Source organism: Momordica charantia, assembly GCF_013281855.1.
Source record: "Momordica charantia cultivar OHB3-1 chromosome 1 unlocalized genomic scaffold, Mcharantia_2.0 BLBB01000001.1, whole genome shotgun sequence".
Lineage (NCBI taxonomy): Eukaryota > Viridiplantae > Streptophyta > Magnoliopsida > Cucurbitales > Cucurbitaceae > Momordica > Momordica charantia.
This window is the reverse complement of record NW_028275157.1, coordinates 24049399-24064252: the sequence shown is the minus strand read 5'-3', so window position 1 is coordinate 24064252 and position 14854 is coordinate 24049399. Positions and strand designations below refer to the sequence as shown.

The 14854-nt window shown below is 31.4% G+C and overlaps 1 protein-coding gene and 1 non-coding gene across 4 annotated transcripts; one reads left to right on the top strand and one right to left on the bottom strand.

Moving 5' to 3' along the window:
* Positions 1-3753: 3753 nt before the first annotated feature.
* On the bottom strand, positions 3754-3827 carry TRNAN-GUU (transfer RNA asparagine (anticodon GUU)). Its single transcript has one exon. It is a non-coding gene; the product is annotated as a tRNA-Asn (tRNA).
* A 2638-nt stretch (positions 3828-6465) lies between these two features.
* On the top strand, positions 6466-14854 carry LOC111015745 (uncharacterized). Of its 3 annotated transcripts, none has more exons than XM_022290866.2 (14): positions 6466-6660; positions 7498-7720; positions 8105-8279; positions 8469-8552; positions 9196-9437; positions 10201-10438; positions 11460-11539; positions 11611-11695; positions 11907-12038; positions 12116-12229; positions 12889-12936; positions 13876-13960; positions 14191-14247; positions 14364-14854. In XM_022290866.2, exons 2-14 carry the CDS (start codon positions 7539-7541, stop codon positions 14501-14503), a joined length of 1662 nt encoding a protein of 553 aa, XP_022146558.1. In that variant the 5' UTR covers positions 6466-6660; positions 7498-7538; the 3' UTR covers positions 14504-14854. The 3 variants fall into 3 exon arrangements, with proteins under 3 accessions (XP_022146558.1, XP_087977022.1, XP_087977020.1); XM_088120896.1 differs by lacking the exon at positions 6466-6660 and adding an exon at positions 6817-7229; XM_088120894.1 differs by lacking the exon at positions 6466-6660 and adding an exon at positions 6817-7355.

Sequence of the window (14854 nt, the reverse complement as noted above, 5' to 3'; positions counted from 1 at the left end):
ACTATACTATTATATACTCAATTTGATGTATCATTCATACATTTGATTTAATATACCATTGATATACCGTAAAATTTGAAAGGTAAAATCGAAATAACTAAAAAAAATAGAAAACCAATATTTTACCATATTTACAAGACCCAAAAGGATGTCGCAGATTTAAAAATATGACAAATATTTTAGTTATTTATTATAAATTAGGGATGTATTATATATTATGAGCATGTCCACTTCATTATATTAATTAAACTACATTTATTGTAAATTCCCTCGTTTTATCGATGAATTTATTTTAATCAAAACTAAAGTGGAAGAAATATATAATAATAGCAATATTTTCTCAAAAATTAAAAAAGTGGGTCTTTAATATAGAAATAATGGTTTCCATTATTGTAGATTGACAAAAGAAAATCCACTCAGAGCAAGTTTCTACGGAGCTGTGTGTGTCACTTAGTTTGCAGACATCTTTTTATATCCACACATATTCATTCAATTTATAACCTTATATTATATCATAATTGTATTATTTCTTTTAATTATAACCCCTTTTTGGTCACAAAGTTTGCGGTGGAGGATCCTTCAAATATTGTATTTTATTCTCCATCTTAACATTTATTATTTTAATAGTGCTACACATTTCCATCATTGCCCCGTCCTCCCCCTTATATTAAATTTAATATAATAAAATTTTCTATCTAGGTCAAGATTTTAACGATAAATCCGAATGAATATTTATAAAATATTTTTGAAGATAAAAATAATTTAACAGTATAAAGATTAAGGCCCTCAGCTTTAATGTTTATTTTATTTTGATTATTGAACTTACTATGCGAAGTCTCACAAATATTTACTTTAATCCTTACCATTAATTTTTCATAACGTAACGTAAGATCTTTATGTCTACCATCTATTTAATTTGATATTAAAAGAAGTAGTTCTAACTCAGAACACATGATATAAAATGCTGAAAATTTTATCCTAGTGATAGAATTAAAATAAAATATTTAAACCACTAAAATTAAATTAGAATTTATCATATTTATTTGTATCTTTCATAATTAGAAATACACGTAAAGTTTATTTATGATTAGAATATTAGACTAAGTCCACCAAAGGCTGCCATTATGGATAGGCTAATAATATGCAAGAAAAATGGGGGGTTCTTTTTTTTTTTTTTTTTTCATTTTTGGGAATTTTGGTATTTTAAACAAACAGATGAGATAAAACAAAAATGAAAGATAAAAGGCATTTGTGAGGCTACTATTTTCGGGATTCGATTTACAGAAGTAATCATTGCCTTGGAAGAAAATGGGCTTTTTTCTTTAACAAAAATAAAAATAGATATTAATTGTCCTATCTCTTTAATATGCATTAAAATAAGTGCTATCATATTCATGTCTATTCTTACATTTCTCAACTTATTCATCATTATTTTATGCATCTATCTCTCTACTCCTTTTTTCTTCTCTCGCTAAAATAATTTTTCGTTTTATGTGTTTTAATTAATTTATTTAAACCTGTTTTGATTTTCGTGATTTATTTTCACATATTTGTAAGTTTGTACGATCTTCTTCTTCATATCTTTCTTTCCTCCAGTGGTGTCGGTGTAAAAGGTAAATATAAAATTTGAAATTTCATAAAATTGAAAAAGTGTCGCAGTGTATCAATTTAACTCAGATAAAAAGCAATTGGGTCAAATCTCCTTAACTCCCTTTAGGATGAGTTCATGCTCATTTCTAATCGTGGAATGTGGATACGACAGCATGAAATATCTATCGGTTATTAGCAAGAAAACTAGAACACCAAAATGGTAGTGTATAACATTTTTTGATTCCCTTATAAAAACATTCTCTATTATTCACAAAATACTCAATCTATACACAATCTAACTAACTAAATTCGGTTCCACACTAACTCAAATTAAGTTCTAATTTAAGTTTTAAGATGGACATGTAGTCGAACACCACGCATTGACACAATATTCTATTTTCAAATTGTAAGCTCAATTGATTTAAAATTCATCTGAGTTTGAGAGTTGACGTACGTGTCACCTGTACTCGCACTAACAAAATCAAAATTTATGATTATCTGCTAAAATTTTAGTGTAAGATTAATCTTTTAAATGATCATTTTTATTTTATTTTATAAATTTTAAGATATAGCTGAATTTGCATATTAACAAATTGAAATGTATGAAGTCAAATATTCCAAATATATCCCATTTTTTAAAAATAATATTTCGAGGAAAAGAGATATTTTTAACCATATAATTGGGGAAACATTACCATTTTTAAAACTCATTTTAAAAATACTCTCAACCTAAAATTTATTTTGTAAAGTAATGCATTTTTAATTTGAACTAAAAGAAATACTGAGATAATTACACTTTATTAATTCAACCAATAGACAATTAAATTTTGTTTAATATTAAAAACAAATAATAATAATAAGTTTCATGCAGGGTTCATAATCTTTGTGAAGGATATTGAAGCAGTTAGTAGAGGGTAGAGGGTAGAGGGCAGTTGGTGAGATATGGTCCATTAAAAAAGAAGAACAAGCCCAGCTGGTCCTGCCTTTATGAAGCAAATCAAGGTGGGTTGGGAGATTTTATTTTATTTTAGAATTAATGCCCATACTTTATGTCGTCACCATTCAAATTATTCCACACCTAATTTATAACTATATAACTTGAATTGAAAACTTCAGTATAACTCAAGTCATTAGTTGAGATATATATTCCCAACTAAAAAGTTCGTGACTATCCTCAAATATTTATGATTATTTGTCTACGTGAATGTCTTTTATATATATATATAGACACACATGGAGGTAGTTTGGCCTCAATTTTAAACTTACTATTTATTTATTTCACTGTATTTGTTAATATGAGCACAATTTAATTGGTCAAAATATTACTTTTAAAAAACAAATCAACTCTCCCAAAGAGTTAGTCAGCGCATATTTGACTCTCCCAACCTATGAATCATGATGAGTATTTTTCGACTCACGAACGTTGTTGTCTCATTGCATGAATTGAAGTGTACTTTACGATTTAATGTTGCTTCCGTCCCATGGGTGAGATTCCCTCGTGGCCACTTACAGCTTTCTCTAATATTTCACCAACTTTGGAATTGATTTTATACTGAAGAGGTTGGATTCCAACCTCAATTGTTAATGTTATCCCTCGTATAAAGTGCCTCTGCAAGTTCAATTGAACCTCTGCATTGCTAGTGTTATCCCCTAGACCCATCAAACAACTTTTTGAATCTTAAAATTTAATTATGTAAAATTTTTAATGTTATTTTATTTAAAATTTTTCTTTATTATCTCTTACAATATTTTATTTTCATTTGTACCCCCTTTTAACGTTTTATTTTATTTTATTTTTTGTTTTGTTTATTGCTTCTGGTAAATAATTTTATTGAACAAAAAAAAAAAATTTGTTGGAGAATATCACTTCTCATAATCTTTTCCATTTCTACCCTGTTCTTTTTCCTATTTGTTTATTACTTATTGTAATTCATTTTTGGAGAAAATAAAAAGAAATAAATATGTATCGGAAAAATCTACATTCTCGACCCTCCAGCTTTTTTCCTACTTTTTGTTTATTGCTTTTCGTAATTCATTTTTTTTGTGTAAAGAGAGAGAAAATATGGGTTGGAAAATCTCATTTATCATTATCCCAAAATTTAAATCACAATTTTAATATAGATTATTAAATAACCGTATAAAGGTTTGGTTTTTGTAAAAAAACGCTAGAAGGAGGGCTTGAACCTCCGACCTTGTGGTTAACAGCCACACGCTCTAACCAACTGAGCTATTCCAGCTTATTGGGATCGATTGGAACAAACATCAATTTACTTATTAGCGTGCTGTCCTCCCATCCTACGATTTGAGTCTTCCTTATCTGGGCCGGCTTCGCTGTCCAGTAAAGCCCAATTATCTGGACCTGCTCGATTTGGCCCAGCTTTTAATTTTTTTTTTTTTTTTTTTTTTGTAAATGACTGCAGTTCTATTTTGCAATTGACATGTTTTCAAATTGTCCCAAGATAATAAAAATTCCCTAATTTTTATTAACATTGTGTTCATCGCAACTGTATTTGACCTTGTTATAAAAATTGGATAATTATTTTATTTATATAATTAAAATGTAGGCATGGACTGACGCAGGATTTTGACTATCATGTAGACAACTAAAATTGGGAGCTCGCAGATTTTTGGTTTAAGACTGGATTCCTATATAAAACAGTACAATAATTAGGTTTTCTTTTAGTCCAAAAACTTTCATTCCACTGACAATTTAGTCCATGAATTTTATAATAATTTAGTGTATGTAACTTTAAATTCATAACAGTTTAGTCCTCATTAATATGTAACAATTTGGTTTTCGTAGTTTAAAGTTGACAACGATTTAGTCTCTATTGTTATTTTTTTTGTTAAATTTATTATATATATAGATTGATAGACCAATGAGGTTCTAAAATATGTTTATAAGTTACAAAGACTAAATCGTTGTATTATAAAAATTGACACTTAATTTTGATAAGATTTTTCATAGTAGAGACTAAATTGTTAACAAATTTGAACGGTACGACTAATTTGAGGTACATGGACTAAATCGTTACAAACTAAAGTTAAGAAACTGAATCGTTACTTTAATCAAAGTACACGGGACAAATATATTTTTTAACCAATAAAAATTTTAAAAGTATAATCCAATTTCAATTGTTTCGAATGGTTTGTCATTAAAGAGCCTATAATTTTTTGTCCCAATAGAAGTTATAGCAAAACACATAATTATTTAAAAAATATGATTGAATTTAGTTGAGAAGGTAAGGATCTTGAATTAATATGAATCTTATATTTTTAAGTTAAAAAGTTTGCCATTTATGACCATTTCTTTTGACAAGGACCATGTAAAAAGTAAAAGGCAAAATACTATTTTTTTTTAGTACGCAAAGGCATTTTTTAATATTCAAATTCAAATATTTAATCATCCCGTGTCGTTTCGTCCATAAATAAATAATAATAAATTGTTGCCCAACTTTATTATCGTCTATTATTTAAATAAAGTAATTACTACAGAAAAAAAAACAATGTTACATTTTAAATAAGTAATAAAATTTAAAATTGGAAAAACGTATAAAGCTCGTTATAATTGATTTTATGAAGTTTTGAAAAGTTATATTTAAGTCTTACATTCAAATATTGTCGTCAAAAGCTGTTAATGGCAGAAAATAACAATAACTTGTTTTCTTGTTGTCTAACATTTGCATAATTGAAGGCTGAAAATTCATAAAGTAATGTTTGATTTATTATTCTAAAACTAACCTTCCTTCTTTTTCCAATTTTTATGCAATTGATTTACCATAACAAAAAAGTTAGTTGTTATTGTTGCTTTTTCTTTTTTATTTATTAATTTTTAATTTTAAAGAATATTACACCACATAATTTGAAACTTTTAAAAAGTAAATAACAAATAAAAGAAACACGTAGAGATAATATTTATATAAACTAAGATTAACCAACGTAAATAAAGAAAATAAAATAATTATCAAATGAATTATACCTTTTAATTTAGAGTACTTTTAAGTTTAAGTACTTATCCGATACAACTTGGAAATAAATTTGTAATTTAACATAAAATTTTATCTTAAATTTGGAGTGTATCAACATCTACCATAAACTTTCAACTTCATCAAACTTCAACTTAAATACAAAAAAAATATTGTAATATCGAACTCAAGTCTTATAACGCATGACAATTGTTACGTTATAATAGTTATTTTTATTTTTTTTAAAGGATCTTATGATAGACTTATGTTTAAAGGTTTGAGATAGACGTGTAGAATAAATTATATAAAACATATATTTTGTACAAAATTGATAAGCATGTGACTAAATCGATATTAAAGCTGATTTTTCATATTGAGATTTGTAAGCTAGGAAAAATTTAAGATTTGTAGTAGCCATCAATCAAACTTAATTTCGTACAAAAATTGCCTTTAATTAAATTAGTGAGTTTTCTTAAAAGGTAAAAAATCGCAATTAAATAAATGAAAAAATTACAATACTTGTTATATTATATGGTATCCTCAGATATATCAATTATGTAATGGAAATAAAATTTTTGGGACGCGGCTTGAAAGGGGGAGGGGGGAAACACGTGGGCGGTGGAGATGCACAGCCGGACTGGACGTGGTCGCACGCACGCACGCACGCACGTCGCCGGCCGCAGCCGGTTTGGTAGGGGGCACGTGCCGGCACTTTCTGTATCGTCTACGCCATTCTCCGGTGCCGGTGGCGGTTGGACTTCACCAGTCACCAACTTTAATGTCAACGTCATTTTCATTGTCATTGTGAGTTCCTCCGTCTCCATGTTTAATTTAATTATCCGCAATTCAATTCAATTATAATTTAATACCGGGGAATCCTTCCTACTTAAGAATTTACCACCACTTATCTCATTCTTTTGTCCATTCCTGATTAGACTAATCAATTTTTCATTGCGATTCCATACTTTATCCGTTCCTACTTTTTTATTTTTGTTCACTTTTATGGAAAAAGAAGATCACCTGCTGCAACGAATACAAAGAGAGAGAGACTCGGATTGCGGTTTCGACGGTCAACAGTTCTTTTTTGGTCATCTTCTTCACACAGGTTCTTTTCTTTTCTTTTCTTTTCTTTTTTCCTTCTGTTTCGGGATGTGGGTAAGTAATTATTTTTATTTTTATTTACGTTTTTGGGATGGTTTGTTATTTTGGTTTATGTCTGATTATACCTAGTGGGAGACGTTCATCGGAATTGTTATTACTATTTTCTAATTTTGAAGGGGCATCGTTGATTCTATCATTTTTGTTACTACTAGCTGTTTGCCTATTCCGTTTAAACGTTTTCTTGAAATATTTTTTTTGTAGGAGAAATATATGGCTAATCTTAATCATGGGAGCTTGTGATCAATATAAATTGATTTTGGAGGATCTATTCTTTTTAGTGCTAAAGTTTATAAGAAAATCTAATTAATATGTATCATGGAGCTATATGAGTTCTAACTTCTAAGGATATAAATCTAATTTTATTTGTTTAATTCATGTTCTGGTTGTTTGTAAACGACTAATTGAGTCTGAACTTATCTCGCATCCTTACTCTCCCTTGCGAGAAAGTGATGGGTTTCTTTGATACTTACTACAGGGCTGGAGGGTGGGGGAAGAAGAATGTGGTGGATCCAAGTAAAATTTACAGAATATAGTGTTAATAGTAATTTTTTATTGATCATCTATTGTTCTTGCGGGTTTTAGTGCTATGTGGGAGGGAGGTGATATAGGGATGGCTTCTGAATTCTCAATCTATTTCATGTGAGAAATGTCTTTTGTATTGCTCAGTTTCTCTCGGCAGAATTTTTCTCTTTTTGGTACTTTATCCTTTTCAATATTATAAAGCAATGATTAATCTTGTATGCTACGTTTACAAGTTTGCATAATTTCTTTATATAAACAGGTGGAAAAGAATAATGCCCGACTGTGATTAAGAGATTTATTATGGATTCAGCAAGGAGTTGGTTTCAGAAGTTCCATCATAAAGTAAAGAAGGAAACTGAAAATGACAGTGAGGTTCAAGATGTACCTTCAAGTGCAACGAAAGAGAAAGTTGAGGTTGCCAAGCAATATATTGAAAACCATTACAAATCTCAAATGAAGTCATTGCAAGATCGCAAGGAGAGGTATATTTTTTTCTATAAATAATCTGGTTACAGTTGATGGTTCTCTCTGAGATTGAGAAATATAATATTTAGAATACCATATGTGCCCAGGTCATAGTCATATATGTAAATTTATGCATCTACATGTGGGATTATCTGTTTTCTCGACTGACTTAAAAAGTATAATCTTTCTATCCTTCCAGTGGATTATTTAAAAGTTACTTTTGTACCAATAATATTGAAGCGACTTTAATACTAAGTTTTAAATATTAGGAAATCATCAGAATAGCTATTTGGTCGGTTCTAATATTGCTAACATATTTGGCCCTGGAATTGAAGTATCTCTTTTTAGTGCTAATATAGACTTTTGTTGCCTTGTTTTAATCATACTTTCATCATTTACAGACGTTGGGTGTTGGAGAGGAGGCTTGCTGATGCGGATGTTTCTGCAGAAGACCAAATGAACGTGCTTAAATATTTAGAACAGAAGGAGACAGAATACATGCGTCTTCGTAGACATAAAATGGGCGTTGGTGACTTTGAACTTTTGACAATTATAGGAAGGGGTGCATTTGGGGAGGTTTGTTGCAAATGACTTTGTCACGTTATTTGAACTTTAAGTCCCCAGCACTGTTTATGTATAGTTCACTTTATCATCACTTGTTGTTTGTTGCCTAATTTCCTTATATCACGATTCACTGATAGAAACACATAAATTTACATACCCAGGATCTTTGTATGATGGTTATTTTTCCACGTTGTTTTGCAGGTTAGACTTTGTAGAGAAAAAGCCACGGGTCACGTGTATGCAATGAAGAAGCTTAAGAAATCTGAGATGCTTCGCAGAGGCCAGGTATTTCTGAAACCTTGATGCCCTAAATTGGATTCATGATGGTTTAATGTAGTTTCACATATTCTATTTAATGCTAATTCTTCCTTCTGAATTTCAAACCGGCTTGTGTATAGTATACCACTACACGTGATCTGAGCTGGGTGGTGAAGAACTTACCACTCTGTTAAAAACGTATGAGAAATTGGATTCTCTTGTAGAATCCTTTATAGTTATCCCACCATAGGTTTGATGAACTATGTAGGTCATATAACTTGTAGAAAGATGATTTTCTCTTAGCTGGGGCATAGCGGTAAATTGTCTACTAGGTTCAACCAAGTGGTCACTAACTAATACAGAGCATCTTGGAGCATCTACTTCAATCTTGTGACCATATGCTAAATGGTTTGCAAAAAGTCTCCATTTTGATTTAGTAGACATAGGAATTCAGGATGGATTTTTGCATTAAGAATAACAATCTTACACTTTGTGGTATTCACATAAGTACAATGCAATGTGCTTTAAGTAGGGCTTGGATTGGTTATCTTGTCAGGTCCTAAGGGAAAGCAAATAAAATTAAAAGAAGAGAAAGATGGAATAAGTCTCGTTTAAATCTGCAGATATTGGATTTGACTCATGTATTTAATTATATAAATATTTTTTGTAGGTGGAACATGTCAAAGCTGAAAGAAATCTTCTAGCAGAGGTTGACAGTGCCTACATTGTGAAGTTATACTGCTCCTTTCAGGATGAAGATTTTTTGTATCTTATAATGCAATATCTTCCCGGAGGTGATATGATGACCCTGTTAATGCGCAAGGACACCTTGTCGGAGGATGAGGCTAGATTTTACGTTGGGGAAACAGTCCTTGCTATAGAGTCCATTCACAAGCATAATTACATTCACAGGTTTCATGTCTTCTTCTTCTTCGTTTTAAAAACTTTTATAGCTTCCTTATGTCATGGTTTTTTATCAAGCTTCATTTGATCCTCACTAACCGTAGTTGTTCTCATGTGATGTTAATGTATATCTGAAACTATTGAAACCACTTTTTGGTTGCTGCTGCAATCTTTTGAAGTTATTCTTGTCCTCAGAAAACCATTAAAAGAGAAACCTATATAGTTTTCTTACTTTTTTGTTCAGGAAGTGCTGGAAAGAACATAGTATGGCTTAGTATTGATGAGCCATGTTTGATGCCTATAATAAAAGGATTAAGCGTTTGTTTCTCTGAAAAACTGGCCTTGACAGTAATTCAACTGCAGCTTTTTTAGCTAAAGAGCTGGTAGGTATCAGAAGATTTGTTGTTGCATGATTGAAGCAATACCTAATTGGGGCTCAGTTGCAGTTGCAAATTTTCTGTATATCTCGGATTAAAGTTTTCTCTCCATTTTAAATGAGAATATCCAATAGAATAGTTTAATTCAAATCTCTGGTAATAATCAGGTAAAAAACATGTGTTTTTCCATCAAACTCCAATCTTTTCTGGACATTTGCGTTCTTGCACTAGATTGCTTGCTTAAAATTCTTGCTGAATCACGTGTTATGCTTCTTATCCCTCTCTTTCTTCTCATATAAGCTTTTTTGAATTCATTTTTCAGAACTTATAGAAACTGTCAATTAAATATTTTTTTTGAATTTATTTAAGTAATATGAACTTCCTCTGCTTTTTAGAGACATCAAGCCTGACAATTTACTGCTTGATCGTTATGGCCACATTAAACTCTCAGATTTTGGGTTGTGTAAACCCTTGGAGTCTAGTAGTTTCCCTAATCTCACTGAGCAAGAAAATGTAACGGGGAAGAATGTCAGATCTTCCATGGAAAATGATAATCAGTTTGGTTCACTCTCTGTATCAAAACGGACACAGCAAGAACAATTGTTACATTGGCAGAAGAACAGACGAACGTTGGTTTGTTCTTTCTCTCTCTCTCACTCACTCACAGTTTCATTTCTTTATATGGTGCAAAGTTGCAAGTTGGTTATGTATGTTATAAAATAAAATTCTGTTGGGTGATGGAAGCAACAACAAAATGCTCGACAAATTTTAAGGCAATATGTATCATTATTTTATACTTTGTGGAGATTTTGGGTGTTGACCATTTTCTTCATGGCCAGGATCTATTCTTATTCACAAGATTTTATTGTGTAATATCTGATTTACATTTCTGGTTATTGCAGGTTTTTGTAGCAATACAATTTGATTTCTGTTCAAAATTGTCGGCTAGGATGTTTTATTTATTATTATTTTTTTCTTTTTCTCCTGAACAAGAAACGAAACTTTTCAAACTTTTCATATGTAAAGAAACAAAAATTGTTCAAAGATACAAATTCTCGAAAGAGTAAATAAGAGAAAAAGAAAAAGAAAAAGGAAAAAAATGCAAAGAAGAAGAAATTCTACAATGGAGAAATGAAAGCACCCCAATTATTACAAATAAGGTTAGGAGATTAATTATTGCGAAGTTTGAACTTAGCTAGGATGCTTCTGTGTCTTAGAAATATAATGGCAAAAAGAAACACAACCGAAGTTTACTTGATCATGAGTCGATTGATTCACCCCAAGATCCTATACCCCCTAAGCTGATTAGGGACATAATTGTGGAAACATATAAGTTCCCCTGTGGGATCCTGTTAGTTTTGCTGTAATCATTTTCATTTTAGTTTAAACGAATATGCCATTTAATCCATGTGCTAATGTTTATAATTTTGTATGACTCTTCTCGTTCTACCTTTATATGTATGTGCATATGTGTGTCTTTTTAATTCAACAATTGTGGGGTAGGAAATCGAATCGATCTCGACCTTTGAGATGATAATAGCTACCTTGTCCATGGAGCTATGCTCGGATTGACAAGTGCATATATGTGTATAAGTTTCATAGTGGAGCAATTTTTATTATATTCTTTTCATTTTAGATAATGTGTTGCTTTTAGGCCTATTCAGCTGTTGGAACTCCAGACTATATTGCCCCAGAAGTGTTATTGAGGAAAGGATATGGAATGGAGTGTGACTGGTATATTTTTTTTTCTTGTGAAACATCTTTATAATATGATTCTATATCAAATTGTAACAAGTTTCTTTCAGGTGGTCCCTAGGCGCAATTATGTATGAAATGCTCGTGGGATTTCCACCTTTCTATTCTGATGATCCGATGTCTACATGTAGGAAGGTAAAGAGAAAGTGACTGTAAATAGGCATACAGATTTCTTACTACTTGTCTGGATTCGGTACTGAAAAATGGTTTAAATACATGTTCTGTATGGTCTTATTTTTTTCCAGATCCTCAAGGTTAAAATATTTCGGGGTTATGGAATGAATAATGGTACTGCTAACTGCTGATTTAAGTACATTATCCAACAAATGGTTGTTATGCTCTGCAGATTATTAACTGGAGAACGCATCTGAGATTCCCATCGGAAGCAAAGCTTTCTATTGAGGCTAAAGATCTTATTTGCAAACTTCTATGCAATGTCGAGCAAAGAATTGGAACCAAAGGAGCAAAAGAAATTAAGGTTAGCATATAAATACCTTACTCTTTTCAATTTATTCATTTCATTGAATATATGGCTCAACAAGCGTCTTTTGTTAGGCGCACCCATGGTTTAAAGGTATACAATGGGATAAATTATATCAAATGGAAGCTGTCATCACCCCGGAGATCCATGATGAGTTAGATACTCAAAATTTTGAGAAGTTTGAAGAGGTATAAACATTGTCATTTTTCTTTTGTACACATGCCAATTATAATTTCCTTGACTAAACTATCTGTATGACAATCGCATAATTTTTAGCAAGTAGTCAAATATGTGATATATATCAAAACAGTTATCTTGTTATATGTTTACATTTTATGTTCCAAATTTTTTTCCTTCCTTCAGTGTTATGATGATGTAATTTAAATTGTTGTCTAAACAATATAAATAACAATTATTTGAAATGAAGATTTTCACATGCTATATGGACATCTATAAGAATAGATATCTTGCGATCAACTGGTTTGTTGTGCACATAATTTTTATGTAAAAACTTAAAAAGAACACAGCTCTTCAAAATCGTTATAGAATTCTGCTTGCTGGGAGGTTGAGACTAGTGACTCAAATTTCATGGGAATCGGATTCAGGATCCATCCTGAATATCTGACGACCTTTGGGCCCTTCTAATTAAGAGTAAAACTTGAATTGACTTGATATTTCCATAAAAGGTTACCTTTGTTTTGACTGTTCAACAATTGGAAAATGGTCGTTTTTTCCATATGATCAAGGCTACTCGAGTTACCTTTAGTATTTATGGTTTTTTAGAAGAATTATATTTTAGCATTAATTTTATATTATTCATCGAATTGTGGATTCTTGTATTACGCAGCTGGGTGTGCCAGGTCAAACTGCATCAAAATCGGGTTCTGGGAGAAAGGCAAGTCTGTGATTTGTTGCTCCGCAAAGCTATTAACTCTTCCGTTTTACTTATTGCATTATTGATCTGGTATGTTGCTGGCTGTTGTAGTCTCGACGTGTTGAAAATGAGAAAATCTTAACATATTTAATTGTTTAGTTGAAGTGTCTCAAGTTTCTTTTGCATTTGTCACTAATTCTAAAAAGGTTGTAGGAATTTATCTGACGGGCATTATTAGCATGGAATTTAATTTCCATCGACATATTATTTCCATTAATATTTTCAAAATCTAATAATAGTAACAATGTCCTAGGAATGTTGATGAAATGTGATTCTTGTGAAAATTCATTTTCATCATCAATTATGTAAATTTGAGATTACCACGTTTTAATTGACATTGATGGTTACAAGCATAGTTATTCTTTCTTCCATGATCTATTTACGAAATTATATTTGCTTATGCGATCGCATTGTGGCGTTTCAATGGGCAAGGGTAATATTGGTTGGTAATTGGGGTTTTAGATTTATCTTCATCTAGCATTGCATGAAGTTAATAGTGTTGTTTAAGAATGATATTAAAAAATTGTTATGAAATTTAATTTGTTTATAATATAAAAAACCTAAACCACTCTAAGTTGCCCTAGTGGTTGGGGCCAACAAAAAGAATAAAGGGATTCGAGGAAATAGGTTCAAATCAGAGTGATCGCCTTGTAAATTTCCTTGGCAACCAAATATAATAGAGTCAAGAGGTTGTTCTGTGAGATTAGTTAAAGTGCATGAAAGGTATTCAGAGAACCTGTTTGATGAGTGATTTTTTTTCATGCTTTTATTTTAATGCTTGCTTCAGGATATTTATGTTGTCTTACTCTTAAACTGCGGCTATGGGATCTTATCACCACTGTTTCTTCTCAAACTTTTTTTTTTCTGTAGTGACTGATTTAAGCATTTGTTGTTCTGCAGATGCTTTCGCCCAAGGATGTGAACTTTGTTGGTTATACATACAAGAATTTTGAAATTGTTAACGAACACCACTTGTCTGGCATCAGTATGTCTCAACTTGCTTTTCATTAAATTTAGCCATTCAGTCAGAAATGAGTATAGAGCAGTCCCATGTTAGTAATATATCAGTACTGTTAATATTTATGTACAATTTTCTTCCTATCATTTTGACATGTATGGTTATGTTATTCTCTTTCATATGAACCATTATCCACCTGTGGAAGTTTCTTAAAACCCACAAAACCAACTAATAAATGCTTCAATCTTTACTTGCAGCTGAGATGAGGAAAAAGCCTAACAAGACCAAGAGACCATCTATTACGACTCTATTTGGTACATTCACCATTCTAAAATTTTCTGAATATATCAAATGCAGGGTTACCATAACATATTGTCATATTCTAACCTTCTCGCCTCTCTGTTCGACTATGATCTCTCTCCTTTCTTAGGCACAGCGGATTCTCCAGAGCAGCCCGGTGAAAGAGGTTTTCCAAATCATTTGTCGACCCATCTGGAAGTCTCAGAAAGCCCTGATCCATCACCTCGTTCAACTGGATCACTGCAACAGGCGAAGCGTTGGGGGAGATGAAGGTCGAGCCGAAAAGCTGCTCTTTGGCTAGCTGAAATGAGAGGTGGAATATGTTTTATAGTACGTCTGAAAGGGGTCAATAGAGTATGATATTGTATAAAATCTTGTAGATTCTGCAGTCTTTACTCACCATGACAGATTCTCACCGGCTCTTTAGCCCTCTTGTGAGTTATAAGTTTACAGGAAGTTAGGGTTCTTTTCTTCTTTTTAACCCTTACAGGGCAAAAAGGTTTCCAAAGCTTCTCACAGCCAGAATCCAGCAGAACAAAATCTGCATTTTCTTCAATTATTACTGAGATGTGGTATTACAATTATTATGGTTGCTGAATTATAGCACCAAACTTGACCAAA